The following is a 21,586-nucleotide window of genomic DNA, read 5'->3' on the forward strand; positions in this document are numbered from 1 at the left end:
GCCCGGCGGTTGTTTTGACAAACGCGCGTGCTTTGCGTACGTGCTCAGGGCTTCAGACGAGAGCACGGAGCCTGAAGCAGAATCCAAAGTCAAAGCCGTGGTTTCGAAAAGGCATGTGACATTATCGCAAATACTCGGTACGCGCTTGTTAGGCGTGGAATGAGGTGCATGCTGGTCAAGGTAGGGATCAACAAATTTGATCTCTAGCTAGACCAGCATGCACCTTATTCAACAGTTAATGAATAGCCTTACAATTAAAACCGTCAACTATAAATAAAACAATAAATAATGGACGCATTGATAGACAAACAGATCAAGTTCTCTTCCTTTATCACTGATAATTTATTCTTATAAAAGGTTACTTCTTCTACGACGGACAAAATGGCCGCTTATCGGTGGATCCACTCTTTGACAGACAGAAAAAATATTCAATAGCTCAAACTGTACAACCATATATTAGAAGAAAAACCCCAAAACAACTCAAGGTACTCATTAACCACAATATGAGTATAGACTAGTGAAACTTAAAGGTGCCATCAGCTCGAGCAAATTGGCTGCCATCGAGTTATTTCCTGTGTTTATAGACCTCAATGCATCCTGCAAATGGCCCGGTGCATGACAGTTTTAGCTTCACAATTCCTGTTTCTTTTAAATATTTTTTGTTAAGGATGCACAGTGCACCAGAATAAACTAACAATAACATCTACTTTAACAAAATTGCTTTGAACCACTTTATAGACCTTATGCGTTGATGTCATCCAGCTGCCATCTTAGAGTTAAAACGATGATGAAACAATCAAAACGCACAGATTTGTACGCAGGTTTGGCCAATGAACAGCCGCTTTTTGACCCCTAGGTGAGGGCGCCCTACTGATATGACATCATGTGCATAAGGTCTATTGTCAAAGGTAACAACCCGGTATACTGAACTGTGATGAGCTAGCCTTGATAGATGGGTTGCAATACGCGCCATTGACCGCCATCTTTGATGTATTAACACTGGAAAAGTGCACGCTTGTAAGAGCTTTGCTTGACTCTCAGCCAATGGTAGCTCTTCACGCGTGCACAATTCATCAAATATGGCAGCCGATACAGGTATTGCAAACCATCTATTGGCAACATTTGTTTTGTTAATGTAGTCATCAATATAGCAACACGAATTACTGGAGAAGAGATGTGTCAAACATCGCCCGATCCCTCCAAGCCAGTTGATGTTGCGCCCTCTGCCTGTGACTAATACAAAAACAAGCGTCTTGAATCAAGACTAATATAGAGCAAGAAGCTAGCAAGTCTGCAGGGAATGATCGTAAAGAACACCACATGAACTTTTTAACTGAGGTGCTTAAGCAGAAAATATTATCCTTAAAAAATCCCTGCTTAGCAATAATGAGTAGGACCGCATTAACAATTGTACATGTGAGTGTGATATGGTATTTTGGCTGGTAACCTGAAATTTTTGTTAAAATAACAACTTCCTGAACACGTTTTTTTCACCAATAATATCCCAACATGTTTTAAGAACTAGGTGCCTGAGTTTGCCCGAATTGTAGTGACTTAGAATGCTATCACCCAGTTTTGGCAAAGGGTATTCACATCTACACATTTTCATAACTATGGTAAGAGTGCTGAGCAACACAAAATCCAAACATTTTTCGTTATCACAAATTCCAAAGACAGTTTTTTCATAGCATATTTCGCCTTTAACTTGAAGAGAATAGTTTTACCATATGTACCAGTCACCCTTAACTCGTTCATTTATGGAAAACAAAACTTAGCAAATATGTATTTCACATAAAATTACTCAATGGAAATTCTAAGGAAATATTGCAACGAGTTATGAGTGCTGTGTTGTACATTTTAACAACTATGAAGGTGTGCTGGGCTGAAACATCTGAACTACGAAATATAAAGAGTGTCACTATTTCATGAATGACTCTGGAACACACTACATCGACAACAATCCCTGAAATGTCCAGAGTCCCAGGTCAAAGGCCATAAAGCTGATAAGCACGTTTCTTTTGCCTTCTAAGCAAATATCAGCAGGGGACCATTAAAACGAAAAAACCCTGGCACACACACATAGCATTTTGACTGGTAACCTGTTTCTGATTAGCAGATTTGCTGGTGTACTGAGCAATTAGCGTGATTTTCAGCAGTGTGTGAAACTCATTGTCTAGTTGTTTACATCTCTACTCATTTTGTGGTAGCACATCCTCAATTTCAAATCAAAATTCTTTGGAATCAAACAAAACAATAAAACCCCAAGTTCCACAAAAATGTTCATTTTGTGCACAAGGAAATTAACATCTGTTAATGAGATCTGAAATTTGTATTATGTGCCAAAATACACATATTATGATATAAGATACGAGTATGAAGATTTGATAGAGCTCCATTTTTAATCTTTTGTATATTATCACAAATTTCACACATTCCAAGACATGGTATCAATAAAACTTACTCTGCTGTAAAATATATATAAACACAGTACACGGTGGTGGAGGCTGCAAAAGCCATTACCAAGAGAAAAACAACCCCAAAACAAAACAAAACAAAACAACAAAAAATAACAATAAATAAATAAAAATGAAAACCAAACTATATACTTCACAAAACCAACAAAAAATACACCATGACCAACACTAGAAAACCCCCCAGAGTGGCTTGGAACAATCACAGAGGAGTTCCTGGCATTTCTCCCTCTCTGTACACCAGTGGCAAGAACGGAATCATGCATATGCAAAAGAGATGAATATTCATACAGGAGGAAAATATGATGAATATTCATAAGGAACCAAATTTTTAGCATTCATACACTGAAGCAAACAATACAAATTCATAGTAGAGAGGGGTCATTGAGCATTGCAGTTATAAACTCAATGAACATTTTTCTGATTAGAAAGCAGATGATGAATATTCATACCAAAGAGGGGTAATGAATATTCATACCAGTTGATTTATATAAGAGAGTGGTAAAGAGTATTGCAACCAATTAATAATATTCTGATAAAGAAGCAAATAATGAATATTCATGTAAAAGATCCAAGTTATAATATTTAAGCCAAAGAAGGAAACAAATCTTCATACACATTTGGCCCAAAACAGGATGCCCCAATTAAAGTAAATTGTTTCTGCTTGGATGTACACATCAAACCTTTAAAATCTGGGATGTGTTTGATTGTTTCTCATAAAAAACGAAGAGATTTAAACTTTAAGGAGAGAATCTATTATGCCCAATGTAAAGAACTCAAGAACCTTCCCATGGTTGGCGGAGGACATCATTCAAACTTTCTTATTTGAAAAAGATAGATTCACTGAAAATGGTATTACTAAGTATGGTCCTGCAATGGTTCAACATTAGTAACAAAAATCTCAGCACATGATTCTCTTGCAGTTTAACCTGCAACTTCTGCACACCCAGTCAAACAAGGGGGGAAACACCCCAGCATTTGCTTCAGAATTCATCAATATAAATATGAACAAAATAACTAATTAAGACCATGCAGGATATATAGTCAATTTACACGATCTAGAATTTCTTAAGTCTTTGTATGGTTGAAGATGTTGAGCCAATCGAAACAGTGCTTTCATGATGTCAACAGCATAACCAACCAATCCCTAGCAATGTTAGATTTAACCAAATGAGGTCAAGAGGACCAGCCTCCATCAAGATCTTTTAAATTAATTAAAAAAATATTTATTTAAGTAGGTTTAGCATGGTGAACAGACATTGTGGTGCACTTTGTGTAAATGGCTTCTTTCAAGCAAAGTGTTGGGTAAAGTTTTGTTTTAAATGCCAACCAACAAAATCATGAAGAATCATTTATTATTAAAAACCTTCTTATAATTTGAAGAACGCATTGCAATGTTGAAACTATAACCTTTTCAAAACTTCTTGAATCTTAAAAAAAATGGGGATGGTTAGAAACATGACTTTGAGTGCAAAGTTCTACCACTTGAAACTAAAAATGAATTGCAACATTGGAAAGCTCTCTAAAGTGGCAGAAATAATTTAATGACTGAATTAGCATACTCATATTTTCTTCCAAGATGATGAGCTCAAGTTCTTATTCAGGGCCCAATTTCATAGATCTGCTCAAGTAGAAAATGTTGCTTAACAATTTCCCGCTTAGCAGTATTTTGACTGGTAACCTTAATCTGTTAAGCATAATGTTGCTGTGCTTAGCTACTTGCTGTGCTTAAGCAGCTCTATAAAACTGAGCCCTGGATGCAGCGATGCCTAAAGGGAATGATTGTGTTTCTGATCGGCGCAATGTGCACAATCTCAACATTACACATGATAAGATAATGTAAATTCTAGCAGCTGGAGTGTGTGTTTAAACCCATTGGACTTGCAATACCTTAACCTCAAAGACATAGACAGGTGACCAGTCTAGTAGCTGGTGTGAACCGGTCCTACATAATGTGCATGGACAAAAAGTAAATCCAACATGAAAAAAAAGAAAGAAAAAAAATGTACTAAAACTACATCTACTGTCAGGAAGGCAGACGGTGGATCCGTAGTTCCTCCTTCGGCCTCCAATAGTGGCCAAAATATTTCCAGCTAGTTAATATTTTTACTTTCCATAAAATCAATAATTTATATATTAGGAACTGACAACAGAACATGTACAAATACCACATCCAAGAAGACTTAAAAACCATCTTTGGTTTTGACGTAATTAACAGTTATATAGAAACATAAAGTCAAACTTAGAAGAAGGGGGGGGGGGGCGCATGGAGTGCTGACAGGTCCGTCTCTTTTCCCTCAGTGATCATGAGTAGGTTACACTTCGATAAAATGCTGCATACATATTGGATAACTAAAAGGGGTGGCGGAGTGAATTGGCAAGGAATACTTGGTGGCTCTGACTAGATGGGAATCAAAGCTGCAGTATGTTCAACAATGATTTGAAGAATCCACCGACGCTAAACTTGTAGGTTGCATCCATGAGCACTCGGTACCATGTTTAACACAAAGGGTTCGATTCCTGCAGCATATTGTCAGATAGCAGTGGTTCTATTCTAGCCAAGGTATTAGTGTACATGAGCTAAGACACCCGTATGCAGCTCTCAGCAGCTTGTCAAAGGTTATTGGTTCGATTCCAGCATAGGAAGCGAATACGAACTTGGATCTCACACAGCACTCAGCATCCTTTACAAACAATGGTGCAGGTTCACATCCAGTTGAGGGCAATTTGTGAACATCAAAATCCACCAGATAGTTGCAATAGTTCAACATCTAGCTTTCTTAACGGATGGTAAACTACAGAACTCCCTGTTCCACAACGAAAGATGCTGTAATTTTGTACCGGTATAAGACGTCTACAAATACACATGGTAATAAAGTCTCGGTATCGAAGACCAAAATTGCTGAAAATAATCCCACGGGTTGATAAGTGCAAACAATGGAAACCGATTGGGACAAGAGAAGAAAAAAAAAAAAGTAGCCACAACTCGAAAATTCTGTACACGATTATGCTCTCACATCTACAATGAATCAGACATCAAAATGCACCGATAATGGAACATATAAAAAAAGTGCTCTTCATAGTTCTTGCACTTTAAGTTTACAAAAGTTGATGTTTTTTTGATTTTCTTCCTCTGTTGAGTTTCTTCATTTGATACCTCCAGCAGCGGTAAATAATTCTGTGTATGAAATCAGAAACAAGAGATACGCCCCTCTGAGCTTGACTTCAAGTTCCAGTCGATATATATTTGTTTAATAACAGGGCTGCAGTCTCTTTCCTACCACCATTTATAAATGTTCTGGTGTAATGTTGGATCGATGGGTTTAAAACATTGAACAGTAAATGTCCTCTCCTATGTTCGCAACATGGCATTTCCCTGGGGGTACCCTGGTGTTGTGCTATTCGCACCGCAGCATTTCTCAGGGTTGTGTCCTTGTCTGGTGCTGTTCACACAGAGCATTTCTCTTGGGTATCCTGGTGTAGCGTTGTTCACACACAGCATTTCTCTGGGGGTACCCTGGTCTTACGCTGTTCACACACAGAATCCCACATGGTCTAGTCCTTCACAAGGTTTCTTGTAGAGATACTGCAGGATATGTACTGTTCAAAGAGTGACCTCTCAGAGGTACCTTGTGTGCGGGTTGTCTCCCGGAGCTAACCCGGACCAGGTGTCTTTGTAGTGCCATCCAAAAAGCATCTCCCGGAAATACTCAAGGTGCTGTTCACACAAACTATCAGAAGCTCTCCTGGGTCGTTTTTTTTTGTTTTGTTTCTCTGAAGGGTACCCCGCAGGTTCACACTGCCATTTGCAACACAACGTCCCTCAGAGGTAGCCCAGGTCCAGGGCGTGGTGTAATGCAGCCAGATCGGAGTGACTGGAGACCCGCCAGAATGGAAAGTCCATCTGAGAAAGAACAGACAAAAGAGACAGAAGTGGAACGTTAGCCTTGTTGTTTGGTATCCACTTTACGAAGGTCTTGACTGCGACCAAGGTTGGTTACCAGACCACCATAAACCTTTACCTGGGGTCGATTTCACAAATAGTTAGGACTAGTCCTAACTTAGGACTAGTCCTAGGAGATATACAAATTGCATTGATAGTCCTAAGTTAGGACGAGTAACTGGTCCTAACTCGAGATAAGACTAGTCCTAACTCTTTGTGAAATCCACCCCAGAACACTTTCTGATCTCACAAACCTAGTAAGGTTGCGGCTAGCAGGCAGATAAAGGTATACCATATCGTGGGTACCATTTGAGATGACCGTGCAGATACTGAGCAAATACTTGTGCAAACATCTAAACTGCTTGTCATTTGGACAAACATTTTTGTGATATCAGGAGGAATGAGAACTATGTTTTTGTTGTTGCTTAAAGCCATTATAAACTTTCGGTAAACAGTATTGTCCAAGTCCCACACTTCGTGTATCACAACTTATATATAAAATAACAATCCTGTGGAAATTTAGGCTCAATCGGACATCGGAGTCGGGAGAAAATAACGGGAAAACTTACTCCTGTTTTCGCGCGTTTCGCCGTGTCATGACATGTGTTTATAACAAATCCGTAATTCTCGTTAACGAGAATTGATATTGTTTTACCGTTTTCTCAAAAAGTAAAGCATTTTATGGACTAATATTTCAAGAGAAGTCTTTCACTATTACCTTCTGTAAACCCTGTAAATTATTTGTAAATCTGTGAACTTTTTTTTTTTTTCTGTACCGAAAGGGTTCAATGGCTTTAATCAGTTGTGACAAACTTCAGTATGCACAACTTTCTTATTAATTCAGCATTGTTTTAGAAAAATGAAAATCCTACATTGATCACAGTTTGAAAGTACTTTTACTTTTTTTGGGGGGGGGGGGAGTCCCAATCCCATAGTCATCCTGGAAAAATTATGACAAAATCTTTAAAAACCAAAGTGTCCAAGGAGTCCGAACAGTCACAAAATAAAGCTGATATAGCCCTGCATGATTATCCTAATTCCACCAGGGACCCATTCATGAAACTGTTTACCGCAGAATTCTTTACGTAAGGCAGAAATTGTGATTCTTTGCTTAGCACACAATTCCAAGCTAAGCAGTGCCATGACCTTCTCCCACACAGACTGGTAGGAGTGAGCTAGCCAGGAACCACTATGATTGAACGTGCCTTTTCCTGACTCTAGGGAGCTCAGAGGTGTTCCCTTCCCTCCGCCCCTAGGCTAACCATGGATTGACTTCAACTTACCCCTAGGTTACTCTAGATAAGACACTGTTTGGACCCGGACTGACTCTAGAGAATGCCAATCTGGGCTGCAACTTAACCCCTGTTGCACTCACACACATTGCTTTGTTTTCTTGTTTTTGTTTTTAATCATTGTGAGTTTCCAGTCCACAAAACAGTAATTGCACCTGAGTTAGCCAGCAACATTTGCATCCTGCAATTCGGGAGATTTTGTAAAACACTTAGAGAGATATTTATAATTTCATTCAACATAAATAAGAACAGATTTCCACAACCAGGGCTATTTTCAAGTGTTTTCACCAAAACATGCAAACTTTGTTTTATTTCCAGGGAACTTTCTGCAGAATCAGATAGAGTTGGCAGCTCTGATTAATTTTGTATTTCATTTAGCTTCAACAAAATCACTCAAACAACCCAAACAAATATCAAAATTAGACAATCTTTCCCAAAACAAAAGATCAACAGTGATATAAACTCAGAATCTCTGAAGAAATCAGTTCCCAATAGAACTTATTATTTTTCTTCAATTATTGCAGTTTGGGCAAAAATTCTAGCATTAAGATCTTCATAAAGCAGAAAGTGTTGCTTGTAAGACTAATTTGCTAAGTGCAAAACTTTCAGGGGAACAGTCAAAAACGATTATAGTGCATGGCGGTTTGTGGTGGTAACCCTTTTCTACTAAGCATGATTTGTTTCTTCTGAGTAGATTTCTTTGCAGTTTGTATTTCCATTCGCCTGCAGTAGCACCCTAACTGGTAACCCTTATCATTATGAACAGATTGTATTTAGCACTCCCGAGGGTACCACCCAGCCAAAATCAAATCTGGAGAAATTTATGGAGCAATAAATTTGTCTGTAAAAGTTCCCTGATGGACAATTTGGGCTTCCATCAAGAAGTGGTTTGTACATAGTTTTGACAGAATAAAACATGTACAAATCCCCCATACAATGGTTGCTCGTCCAACAAAATTGTTCGACGAGAATATTTCTTGCTAGTTTTTTTAGGGGGCCAGTGTCCTTCTAGTTCGACGGGAATATTTCTTGCTAGTTTTTTTAGGGGGCCAGTGTCCTTCTAGTTGTCATTACAAGTTTCCTTGTTGTTTATGCATATTACTGGCCAAACTTTATACACAAGTGAATTTTGCTGATTGCAAAGCTTCCGACAAAACAGCAGGTAATGTTTAAATGAAAACAAAAAATGGCTTGATGTTAAGTAAAAAAAACCAAAGCAAAAACAAAAAATACTGAATAAAACATAGGTAAGCACCTGCTTCAAGTTCAACAAGCTTTCCACCTGCACAGCAAAACAGATGTACCCAAGATGGATTTTCCCCGACTTCCTGATTGCTCCGAGTTAGCTTTCTTATCCCTAGCCATTGACTGCCCATGGCAACCAACACTCTATCTGCCTGACTTTATTGGCTTCTCAGCCCCTTGGACAAATCCAACCGATTTGGTGATAACCAAAAGGTCTGGTTCTATTCTTTCTTGGAGAGGTTTACTGAGACGCTTTTATGTGCCCTTAAGGGGTAAGTGGGCTGGTCAAGATGGTGTTGAGATACTGATGCACTGTTAGCCTAAAGGCTTGCTAAGACACCACTTGATCAATAACGTCCTGGTAAGGTAAGGTGGCCACACTGACAGTTTACATCCTAACAGAAAGTACAACCTGACAGGGGTGATTTAACACCGAAAGTAGCGGCAAGTTAGATTTGACCATGGTCCAAAATCTGGATCAATAGTTTCCGGTCTTATAGTGTACTTTTTATTCTTGTGCACAGGAGTTTTTCTTTTTCTTTCATCATCCAGTATAAAAACTTTTAGATGGAATACATTCATTAAAAACAAAATATTCCCAAAACTCCAGTTTAGTATTGGTCTCCCGCTGTGAAAATTTCTGAAAAGGCTTTCTTACTTATAAATATGATATCATTTTGTCACATCAGGTACCTGTTTATGTGTGTTGATAATAGACCACATAACCTTTGCTGGCTCATTTGTAACCATGTGATGTCACAGGTAAGGTTCAATCTACTGGTTTTGAAAAGTTGTACACTCAAATTCTTGGCACTTTTATAAGAAAAGCTTTCTTTAAATACTGCTCAAACAGACTTCACTCACATGAACACACCCCAAAAGTCAATAACAAAACACAATGACAGGAAGAATTCTGGTAAAAATGCCCCCCAAGTCTTTGGATTCAATTTGTAACAATTGCACACAAACCCATTTCCAAATTCTAAAAACATGTTTAGTCAAAACTTTGTTTTGAAACACTTTTGATTTCCTCTTTCTCTCACCAGAAGATGAACTTTTTGAACTTCTTGAACAAAAAAAAGGTCTTGACTATAAATGTGTGAATTAGCTGTAATGATAGTCTACCTTTCACTTGTGGGGGTTGATCTTAGATTGGCTGCAGGGCAGAGAGCCAGGTCCAATACAGAACAAAAATTTCTTCAAACGCAGAGGGTAAGCTTGAAGGGAAATTTAATTAGGGGCCTATTGACCCCTAAGTGTTTCCAATTATGCAGAGTGACAATCATGTCAGTAGACAGAAATCAAACGATGGTTGCTTCTGTCTCTCTTTCACTCTACGGCCAAATCGCCCACGGCAACAACACACCAGGGTAAGATGAAGTTTCCCAACCGACCGCAACCCCGAACAAAAATACTCCTTTTAAAGACATGCTTCAGGAGGGGACAGGTAAAGGGGGAACTAATTAAACGCCATTAATTGCATTTCATTTGTAACTTAAACATCGACCTGACGTCACGCTCTCGACTCCTAGCCCTCGCTTCACTTCCTCGAAACTATGCCTTCAAGCCTTTTGACAAAACTAAAGAAAGGAACTATGGAAATTGAAGTGTAACTTTTGACTTTGTTTTGACAAGATAAATGAAATTGCGTTTGATCGGAAGTGATGCTGCTGAGAGCTGCCTTAACCTTCCCTGCTTGAAAGTCCTAATGTTGTATCCCTCTTAATTGTTGTATAATTAATAGTGTTTGTTGATAGAGGATGATAATTGAAGGCGGGAGAGGGGGTTAACTTTCATGAGAGGAGTGTATTCACATCAAGCCTTTACCTTTACACTTCCTCACAGAAAACTTCATCAAACTTCATCAAAGCAGGCCCTTTTCTTGTTTGAGAATAAAGTATTGGATGTTTGAATTGTGACCAGTCCTCCCATGTCCTGCGGTTATTTATTTTGTGAGGACGGCATAATCATTTGTCATTTTCTCAAAGATGAGAGCTTTTCAGGCAGAATCAATTCACAGGGTGATCGGTGTTCTTATCAACAGCGCATCAAGCAATTCCACAGAGAGATTTAACAACAAAAACTGAAAGGCAGTGTATACTTTTGGTAACTACTCAAAAACTCAATGACCATAACAAAAACCACTGAAGTGCTAATGATAAATAAAACATTGTGAGAAACAGCTCCCTTTAGAATAGTTTAGTTTTAGAGAAAGAGGTCATTTCCACCCAAAACATTTTGTGCCTTGGAAAGATGGCAACACAATGATCAAAAGGTCTAGTCCCTTGACTACATTATAATTGTGCACTTTATAAACACTGATATATCATTATAAATCAAGGATGAGCACCCACCTGTTTTGCAGCTTGTTCCTCATCTTTGGCATCACCGATTGCAACGTAAGTGATTTTACGACCGAAGCGCGCCACGATCCGCTCGAAGCAGCTCTCCTTTCCTACCCGTGTGGCACTATAGACATTTTCTATGTTAAACACGCCCCCTAGACCGTACAGAAGCACCTTGGCCACCGCTGGTACAAGCTGGGTCGTCGTGACTAAAACATTCACACAATTTGACCTGAAAAAGTACAAAGTTTCATTCATGTAGGAATGTAAACAAAACTCAACTAGGACAAATCCAAAATTACGTCAAACGTTGAATTTTACTTGATACATCTGTTTCTTCCTATCAAGATAATTCGGCAAACTCCCACAAGGGGATATAAACACCAAGATGGCAACAGCCAATCTCTCTCGTCCAAACATTGATTTAATGCCTATGTTTATGAACAGCACAAATCGAGAAATTGTGATTCAGTAACAAGTCGACAAGACAATGTGGAATCAGTGGTTTGCTTTGTAGGATTTGAACCCACAACCTTGTGATTGCAAGTTCTCCAGTCTAACTACAAGACCACTTATAACAACTTAAGCCGTCCAAGTTAGTTATTAATCAAAGTACTAACTTTTAAGTTACTAAGAGGTGCAATGACGACTGTATAAATGAACCATAAACTTACTTCACAAAATACTTTGTACATTAATGTTAGCCATGGAATGAGGTGCCTGTGTTTCTAGAGTGTATCTAACTAAACCAGTATGCACCTCACTACATGGCATAGTGTATTTTCAGTGAGTATTAGCGAAGACGTCTCTGGGTCAATTAGAGAGGATGAATGTGCTATAGAAAGTGCTTTTAACATAATATTACTCTAAACTCTCAAGCCTGGAATTTCATCTTTGAGAGGGCAAGGCTATTTTCATTTTGGAAAGGGCACTTCCATTTGGAAATCTTAAAGTCTATGGGAAAGTTTAGAAGGGGCACCAAGGCCAAGACCAAAGTAAAGTAAGCCATCGGCCTTTTTGAGATATGGTGGACACTATAAGAGTGCAGTGTTTGGTTCAGGTGAATACAGACAAATCTACCCAAACCTAATAGTGTTGTAGCATTGTTTCTGCCATACCTCACAAAGGCTTATGGCCTTAATTTGTGGTCCCTGTGTAATTCCAGGCCTGCACGACTCTACAATTTAGAAAATATAAACAGTAAACAGCTACCTTGAATTAATGATTGAGAGAGACTTGAGTGCTATGGTGAGCCAGGAGTCCGTCATAGCCTCAATCTCAGCCCGTAGCTGAAGCCACTGCTCTCGCTTCTGCGGGCCCAGCAAACCTGCTGGCAAAATGGAGACCAAATCTATGGGTCAAGACACAGAGAAGCCAACATGAGCGGTTTATATACCACCAGAAACACATTGTCAAAGAGGGTTGGGCGAGTTGGAGGGTTATTGAGGGTTCGGAAAGATTTCTTTTAAATATGCAAATGACATTATTTTATTTGTGAGGTGTCCTCTACTCAAAAGGTTGCTGCCCATCAGCCCTTCCATGGCAAAGCGCCCAACTCAAAAATGTTTTTTTTTTCATATAAGATAATTTCTAGGTAAATTGAGGGTGCTTTTCCCATTTCAAAGTTTCAAAGGCATTCTATGTAATGGATGTGAATATAACATGTCCCATCTCAGCCTCTGTTTACACTTTTCATCCCATTTTTATGGCAAAACAGCTTATCTCTGTCTGTTCACTCAGTCGATAAACTAAAATTGTCCTCCCAATTCCATTTTTGTGGTCCTAGTAATAAGTCTTTCATCAACAGTTAAGTGGCTTACCTCCTACATTGTTCTTGTATGCGCTGTAGATCTCCTTTATTCTACGATAACGGTACGCTAATTTACGCATCCAGTCTACACCGCCCCTCACACCTGTTGCTAAACAGAGATTGGCACTTGTCGCTGCTGCGTGGAACCCGTCTGTCTGGAAGTTGTAATTACTGTACGGAAAATAAAAACACATGAAAGAATGCAATTAATTAATTTAAATTACCTTTATTACAGCTTCTTATTCAGCACTAATATATCCCTTTAACATGGGCGAACAATTGCCCAGAATTATCTGACAGTGCTTCAGTCTGATGAAAAAAAATTAGCATAAGGTTGTTACCAATGAAGTTATTGTACAAGACATTATTCAAACGAATGGTAACCTCAAGTATATTTTGTGTCATACATAACAAATATTAATATTTATTTTTCTCTAAAATCAAAGTGCCCAATGTGTTGAAATCTTTACATATCATATTAAATAACTCTTCCTGAAAAACGGGTGGATTTAAAAAAAGAACAAACTCTGCCCAAAGGGGTTCGACTATCCCTTCAGAATCCCTATTCAAGGATCCTCTCAACTCAAAGTTTTTTAATTATCGCTACTGACAGGTGCACCATTGTTATTAAGATACAGAGGACAATAGTCAAGTAAGAACAAAACAGGTGGAAGAATCTCTCTAGAGCTTCCTGCCAAAACAAAAGACAGGGACTGAGGTCACCAGCAACATGAGAAGAGTTTTATTTGGATTCTTGGGGGTACCCCTGCAGCCAAACTAGCAGAAGAAGGTGCAAAGACTAAAGGGGGGGGGGTATACTTGTTCGTCTTCTTCACAGAACATGTTCTTCTCTGGAGTTTAACATGACTCATACCATAGAACAAAGAAGTACAATCCTAATAATCTATGGAAAATTCAATTTTCTACTTTTGAACTTGTTGCGAATAGGAAGACAGAGAATCCCTTATACAGAAAACCACAAAAGAGTTTAATGACTTTTTCCGAGAAAAACAGAAGCTTGCCTCTGGAAAAGCAAATTGCTTTAAACTTTTAGCAGATTTAAAAAGTTGTCAAAATGTTTGAGGCGATGTGTTGAGGAAAGTTCTAACTTTCTGGATTTTTGACAAACATAATCTGTCAATCCATTGAGTTTTAAAGCAATATCATCTTTAGGCTAGTCTGTGAAATAATGACTGGATAAAAAAACCCAAAACAACCTTTCTTTCACTTGCTTTTCTAACACATTTTCCTCAGGTTGGTTGTTTTTCAGCTGGATTTTCAAAGTGATGTCTCTTGAGACGAACTTTAGACAAAGAGGTTTTAAAGATTTGTTGTTAGGCATTTAAATCCGTCTGAACCATCAGTAAAACAATTATTTATTCGGCACTTTTATTTTAACTTGATCAGTAGAATGGAAAAATAGAAACGACACAACAGTATACATGTAAGTGAATTTATAAGTCACTGCCCTGTGTCTGGAGGGAAAAAAAGTAAGAAAAAAAAAAGTGATGAGCCCGATTAAATCCACAAAACAAGTTGCTTGTAACTTTCCACTGTGGTTATAACTTCAGCAATCTCCAAGATTCAGTGACAACGATCCAATGTGAGCACTGAAGATGGATTCACACTAATCATTTGCGCAAATCTTTTGACAGAATTAAGCCTGGAGGAATGCCAGGCTTGGGTCACGGGGGCGTGAGACACACGTCAAGAAATTTCGCAAAACTCTTGTCATTATTGCCGACAAAAAAAATATGACACAAATATGAAACAGCCCTGTAGCTTGAGGCCACACTCTGTCAATGTAGTTGGACACGGGCGACAATTTCAGGCACACACACGGTGGAGAAATATAAGCTGGGGTCATAGTGGATTTTTATCGTACGAGTATTTTACAGGAACTACCTGCAATTACATTCTATGGTTTCATAAGTACAGATCTGCAATTTGTTAATTCAGATACTAAGAATGAAACAAAAAACTCTCTAATTTATAATCACTGAGTTTTCAGTTTAGTAAAATTTTTTTTGAAGGAGAACATTTTGGTTCATTAAAGAGGAATAGACATTTTTCATCACTGGACAATAAATTTGTTGATGTTCCAAAACAACATTATTCAAAAGTGGTTTTACTTGAAAAAAAAATGGTTTTAAAACAAATTGGTTTAACTTGGAAAAAATTGTTGATTTTTTTTTTCTTTGAATGAAACTGTTTCTTTTGTGGCTGATTTTGTAAGAATTAGCTGTTGCAAAATGCTTACCAACCAAAAGGACCTATCATAATAAATATTAGTGGCCTGACGTTTAGACCCTTACAGAGTCTTCCTAAAAGGCTAACATATTCTTCTTTATATTTTTACTGACACAAACAGTTTTGTTCAACTTTCACATACTATTATAACCCCTTACACAAACTCTCCAACATGATTATAAATGTAACTTGTTCAACTACAAGTAGAACCATGTTGACAAAGACCCGGCTTATAACTGATTCAATAAAATGCATCGATCACAAAACCCACACTTTCCCAAAGGCATTGTTTTGGTCTTTGCTCAGATAAACCGGTCCAGGCTTACAGCATTTAATATTGCAACAAGGGCCTCTGATGCATATTAGTTTTCCATGCCATGAAAATTTGTTTTCGTAGCTGACGGAGCAGAAAATGGGATCAATTTCTTGACAAAATAAATGAAGGGATGTGGAGAATTGAGGGCGAGTTGGCTCAGGGGGACATGGGCAAGGAGGCTTGCAGGAAATGTATCTGATTGGTTTATTGCCAGAGGGCAGTGGCTTATGATTGGTCAATATCCTTGGGATGAATGACTGGTAAGCGTAGAGTTAGGCAGATTGAAGCCCATACTACCTGGATGGGGCAGGTTGTAAGAGTTAGGCAAATATGCATCTACTCTATGAGGGCTGTGGAGGCTTGACAGCAATAATGCTGTATATATTCTGTGCAATGAATTAATTTCATGCAAATCATGAAAGTGTCAAATTTGGCGGTTAAGAAGCATGAATTTTGGGAATCTTGTGCAAATTCTAATGATCCTGAAAGTCCATTATTTAGGGCCCATAAAATAAATAGTCACAAATAACAGTAACCAAAAGTTATTTTAGTTGGTAAAATAATTCTGCTATATTTCTTTACATAGTAAATTTGTGTACTGATACAGAGCTTCTATAACATCAGGCAAAATGTTTGTAGTCCCTACAGCAAGGGGCACACACTCCCCAGCATACATTTAGGTCACTATTCATTTCGGCCTATAATGAGATAACATTTTGTAAAGAATTGCCTGGATAGGTTAAGTGCCATAGCCACTATTCAGTTTCAATCTCACTATAGAGAGGAGGGACTGATCCAAAGAAAATATTCTACTCATTTTCTTGGCATTTTTTTTTCTAAAGCTGTAAGGTTTTGTGAGCTAACTATGAGAGTGTCGTAGTTGTTACTGTTTCTTACCTGAGGTCTTGGCCATTGTCATCTGATGCAACATCATCTATGTGAACTTGGTCACACTCCTGAACAAAGGAAGAGACAAAAATACAACAAAATTTAGGAAATTGTTCCTTAAAATTGAATAAATGTGTGCGAAAAGGCCAGATTTGCCTCTCAGTAAAACTCAGCTGGGTTGAGAGGCAGCTTCCATGAAGCTGTTAAGCACAAACATTTGCAAGGAACCAGACACAAGTAATCTACATAACATAGTTACTTAGCCGGTAACCCATTTCTGCTATTAAGCAAATTTGTTCAGTGCTAAACACATAGTTTGTGCTTAAATGCTTATTATAAAGTTACCCCATAGATGGCATAGACTGCTGAATGTTAGCAAAACATTCAATCATGTTAACATTGTGACCAAATTCAATATTTATGCAAACTTTCATAAACTGATTGGTTGCTTTGTTTCCAACAACATTTTTGAATATCTGTGTGGTGACATTGTTACAAACTGTGGCTTTCTGTTTTTGCTTTGCATTTAGGGCTTCCAATAGATTTCCTTGGTTGGCAAAAACTCAGGCTGTGACGTTGCAATAGAAAGGTCTATTCACATTTTATCAAAGATGGCGTTGATTAGTCCATGATTAGTCCCGCCTCACAGCCTCGACTTGATTTGTGTGCCAGGAAAATCCATAATGTCTGCTTTTTCTCCAAGGAATGTAGGAGGCATTTGCAGTAGGGCCTTGCCTGGGGGCAGGGGGGTACAAGCACCATGACAACCTTGTGTCTCTTAGGGAGCACAAAGGCTGGACTGTTGTGCGTCAAACCTCCCTGCCTGTCCCACACCAATATACCAACTCTTTATAAACCAGACTAACCTGTTTACTGAGAAAACAAATGATGGAATGCCTCAGGGTCATGGAACAGACCAACACTTTTTACCCAGCTAATCAAATTTCTGGTTAAAAAATTGGCTTTAATAGAATTTCCACTCGATTTTGGGTTACGAGATATATCTATTGTCAGAGGTTTTAGATTTAAAAAAATAACATTCAATTTACATTGTATACATTTCTTCTTAGTCTAACTTTAAATAATAACAGTAATAAAAAATAATTTTTTATTGTTGAAATTCTGAATAATTTTTACTGAAGAATAAAATTTGTTTGTACACCGCTAGCGATCTACAATGAGGTTTGTGGCTTAAATACTACTCTTTTTAGGTGAAATTCGTGAAATATAATCCCTTAACAAATATATAAAAATCCTACTATCTTTGAAACAACTACCAAATATACAACTGTAAAATACCATGCATCACAGGTATCAAATTTTCTTATTTTGTATATTTACTCGGGCTAGAGCCATGGCCAATTCCTCATATAATTGTTAATTATTACTCCAGGCCCAATTCCTAACAAATTAATACTAAGCAATCTATTGTATGACCAAGTTGGCCATTTTCCCCCTTGTCCCTTCATCTTCAGCATGAGAAAAAAAATGATAACATTCCTACAGTACAGATAAGAGTTTTTTTGCCAAACAACCAAGCTTTCAGAAGAAGAAAAAAAGGCAAGCGGGTATTTTTCTATTAGTTCGCTGGCCCTAACTCCAGCTGCATGCCTCTGGCGAAGGTAAGCTCTCCATAAAATATGATGGTGGAGAGACAGAGAGGGGTAGTGGAGAAAAAACAGAGGAGAAAAAAGCAGAAAATGGTATGAACGTACTCTACGCCAGACAAAATATAAAATAATAAGCGCTGTTTTGTAAGAGGGGAGCCCCAGGCTGTTTTTCTTTCATCTAGAAAATGACACGAGAACAAGGAACAGAGAACTGGGCTTGGCTTTCAACCGATGTTGGGATTGTTGGATGGGGTAGGGATCTGACGCTCCAGTATGCTCAAGGGGTTAGCCCAATGTAGACTTGCCGGGGAAAGCCCTCGGGCGTCCCAAGCTGAAGAATTGCTCCGAGAAGACTCCTTGAAAAAAAACGAGAGGGGTTGAGAAAGAGTAGGAGAGAAAATGAAGAAAAATAGAGAGGGGGAAATGGGACATCTCTACTTCTTCTTCTTCTTGTTTTGAAATATCCTGTGGCGTAAACACCGGAGTACAAATCTCCAAATTACAAGATGCTTTGAAGCAGGATATGGGGAGGGATGCAACAACCTGGCGAGCGCTGGCAATAGCCGGCAAACTCTCCGAGGAGTGGAAATTTCATTTCGTTGACAGGGCCCGGATAAAAATGCCCTCTGCACCGAGGGAGCTGGAAGCAATTGCCCTAATTCCTCTCCTACTCCGGGAGCGAAAGAGAGAGTGAGCGAGAGAGAGAAAAAGATGAAAAGGAAAAAAAGAAAGATCTGGACAAATTATTCGTTGGGAGTAGATGGAAGAAGCAAAGGGCCCGAGAGAACGAGAGAGCACACATTAAGAAAATGAGATCCCCAACAAATAGCAGTAGATCCACCATCACTCCTTTTGGATCATGGAATCATCCGACAGCAACGTGTCATTCACCCTAGCTCTCGATACAAAAATACAAATAGAAGCTGACAAGGTCCGCTAATGATAGTGTCTTCAGCATATAACATACATATAACATACAGTGATTTCTATGCAAGAAAACAATCAACGTGAAAACACAATTAATGCAGTATTAAAAACCAACGAAAACAAGATGATTTTCAATGTTGGTGTAGGATAGTTTTTGAAAAAATTGAATAAACTTAGTCCTCCCAGATTTCATACTTAAAAACCAATATGATTCATGATTCTACACGCTATTGTAACAGTGTCATTTTAGGAACTATACCACATTTCTTATCACACTGTAAATAAAAAACAGCAACAACAATATATATAGCACAAAGCAAGAAGTACATACATTCTAATGAAGGGGAAATGGATTTTGGATAAGGAAAATCCTCATTCAGTTTTTCATATCTGAAATTAAACAGGTCTCAATCACAGAGAACAGTCTTTGGAAATCGTGTGGTGTTGTACTCCGATTGCCAAAGAAGTATGAATGTAATATACATGAAACAAGATTTTCTCAATAGATAATGCAATTCACGACAGCCAGATCTTTGAAAGTGACTAGTACCAGCACAGATTTACTTTTCTGACTATTGGCGACTTAATGTCTTTACATCAACAAGGTAAAGGCAACCTTCAATGAAGTCTGTTTTTGTTGTTGCTGGTTTTTATTGCCTGTTTTTCTAATTCTATATTCAAAGATTGTTTTTTACATTTGTTTACTGACATGTGTGTTATACATGGGGATTTTCAACACAAACCACAGAAGGTGCTTCAATGTTGCTATGTTTCTTATTTACTACAACTCTCTTATTTTAATTGACTCATATTATCTTTGCTTAAACTTTATTTTGCATCACCTGCAGTACTTGCCTACCTTTCTCCACCAATATAAACAAAACCAACTTGTTTCTAATCAAAATAAAATTCACCCAGTCAGTTTCTGATGCCGTTTATTATTTTAATCAAATTTAATTGGAAGAAAAGAAATTAAACCAGAACAAATCGGACAAAAATACAGTTGTTTTAGTAATCCTCTTTCACTGATATTAAAAACCAGGGTAGTGGAGAAGAAGCCAACACAAAATAAACAGAATCTAACTAGACCCTGATCACTATGCCTCTAAAATAAACACCCCCTTCCCCTATTCTCACTCTCAATTCTCTGCCCGCTCTAACCATGCTCTGATGCAGACCAGCCGAAAAATAAACCATTTCCAACACGGTGGAAAATCACCCCAGGGCAAAATAATTCCCACCCCAGCTCTAAACACATTAGGGCTTTGCTAACTAGCGGTAATTCATTCCCAGCAAAAACTGATTTGACTGATGCCTAAGGCAGGGACGGATCAATCAACCAAAGGGTCCCAAGCTAGACTTTTTTATCTCTCCCCCCCCCCCTTTTCTCCTTTCTTGATGTCCTTCCTGAAAAATTAGAGAGCGCCACAGAGGACAGCGAGATGCAAAAAAAAATCTGTTTTTCTGCAGTTCGTTTTTATTTTTTGATCATCTTGGTATTTTTTTCTTCATCCTTTCTTTCGTCTGCAGTTCTCCCAAGCTTGTTCCCCTCTTGGTAGAAGCCGTTGGCATGCCTGGGGCATGTAGCCTCCCCATGAGGTACCAGCACGGAGGCAGACATTCTCTTCCTCATCTTCATTCTAGCTTTCTTCTCTGGCTGTTTCCTCTGCGTGATCCCTCGATCAATCGTCGTCGTGGCCCGTGGGTTAGGTGCACAATTGATTTTTGGCTTCCGTAAAGATATCTAAGATAGTTGTCCATGCGTGGGGTAGCATACTGTATGAATGGCCGGCCGCCTTCTTTGTGCAACAGGGCATTGACCAAGTTGATTCCCAATGAAATTTACTTGTCTTTTTCAAACAAGTTTTGCTCTGCGGTTCAGTACAAATAGTTAAACTACCTTGCTGGAACAGAAGGTAAACCTAAAATGTCTTATTCCATCACTAACAAGATAGGACAACCTCACCACTACTTGTGCTATCAACACTGTGAATTCATTTTAGTTAATAACAATTTCCTTTTTCATTTGGACCTATCATAACCCCTGGAAAACTCCAATACTCCTAATAGTTTTGTTAGGGGGGGGGGAGGGGGGACATCAAGAAAACTATTCAATTGTTTTGATGAAAAATTATGCTTGGGCATGATTATTACTTTACTAAGCAATCACACATTATTGCACCATTTTCTCAAAAAAGTCTAAGTTAATCATTTCTTTTAGAAATGAAACTTCTCTGGTCAACCAATTCTATTCTACAACAGGCCAATGAAATATCACTTGCATCAAAATATAAACAAAATAATTCCAGAGACAGCAACCACAAAACAGATTCCAAAAGTTAAAAAACAAATCGCCTCGTCCTTAATGAAAGGGTAAGAAAAATTAGTTATATAAACCGCCATCATCACCCACCTCTCTCTAGAGGAGACAGCAATTTTCGATATCCACCGAGCCCCCCCCCCCCCCCTCCCGTAACCGAGCGTCCCTG

At 38.4% G+C, this 21,586-nt stretch overlaps 1 protein-coding gene across 12 annotated transcripts in view; it reads right to left on the minus strand.

Annotated features, from left to right (window-relative positions):
* Positions 1 to 313: 313 nt before the first annotated feature.
* Positions 314 to 21,586, minus strand: part of LOC139952167 (protein phosphatase EYA1-like) — a 168,041-nt gene continuing 146,768 nt past the window's right edge. For 10 of the 12 annotated variants that reach the window (XM_071951175.1, XM_071951176.1, XM_071951177.1 and 7 more), the window contains 5 exons: positions 16,570 to 16,628; positions 13,117 to 13,277; positions 12,509 to 12,647; positions 11,306 to 11,528; positions 314 to 6,375 (listed from right to left, as the gene is read on the minus strand). In XM_071951175.1, the coding sequence (XP_071807276.1) occupies positions 6,295 to 6,375; positions 11,306 to 11,528; positions 12,509 to 12,647; positions 13,117 to 13,277; positions 16,570 to 16,628 (663 nt within the window). In that variant the 3' untranslated portion in view covers positions 314 to 6,294. The remainder of the gene's footprint in view (positions 6,376 to 11,305; positions 11,529 to 12,508; positions 12,648 to 13,116; positions 13,278 to 16,569; positions 16,629 to 21,586) is intronic. The other 2 variants (XM_071951179.1, XM_071951178.1) reach the window with 2 other exon arrangements.

This window comes from Asterias amurensis, chromosome 20 (assembly GCF_032118995.1).
Source record: "Asterias amurensis chromosome 20, ASM3211899v1".
NCBI lineage: Eukaryota > Metazoa > Echinodermata > Asteroidea > Forcipulatida > Asteriidae > Asterias > Asterias amurensis.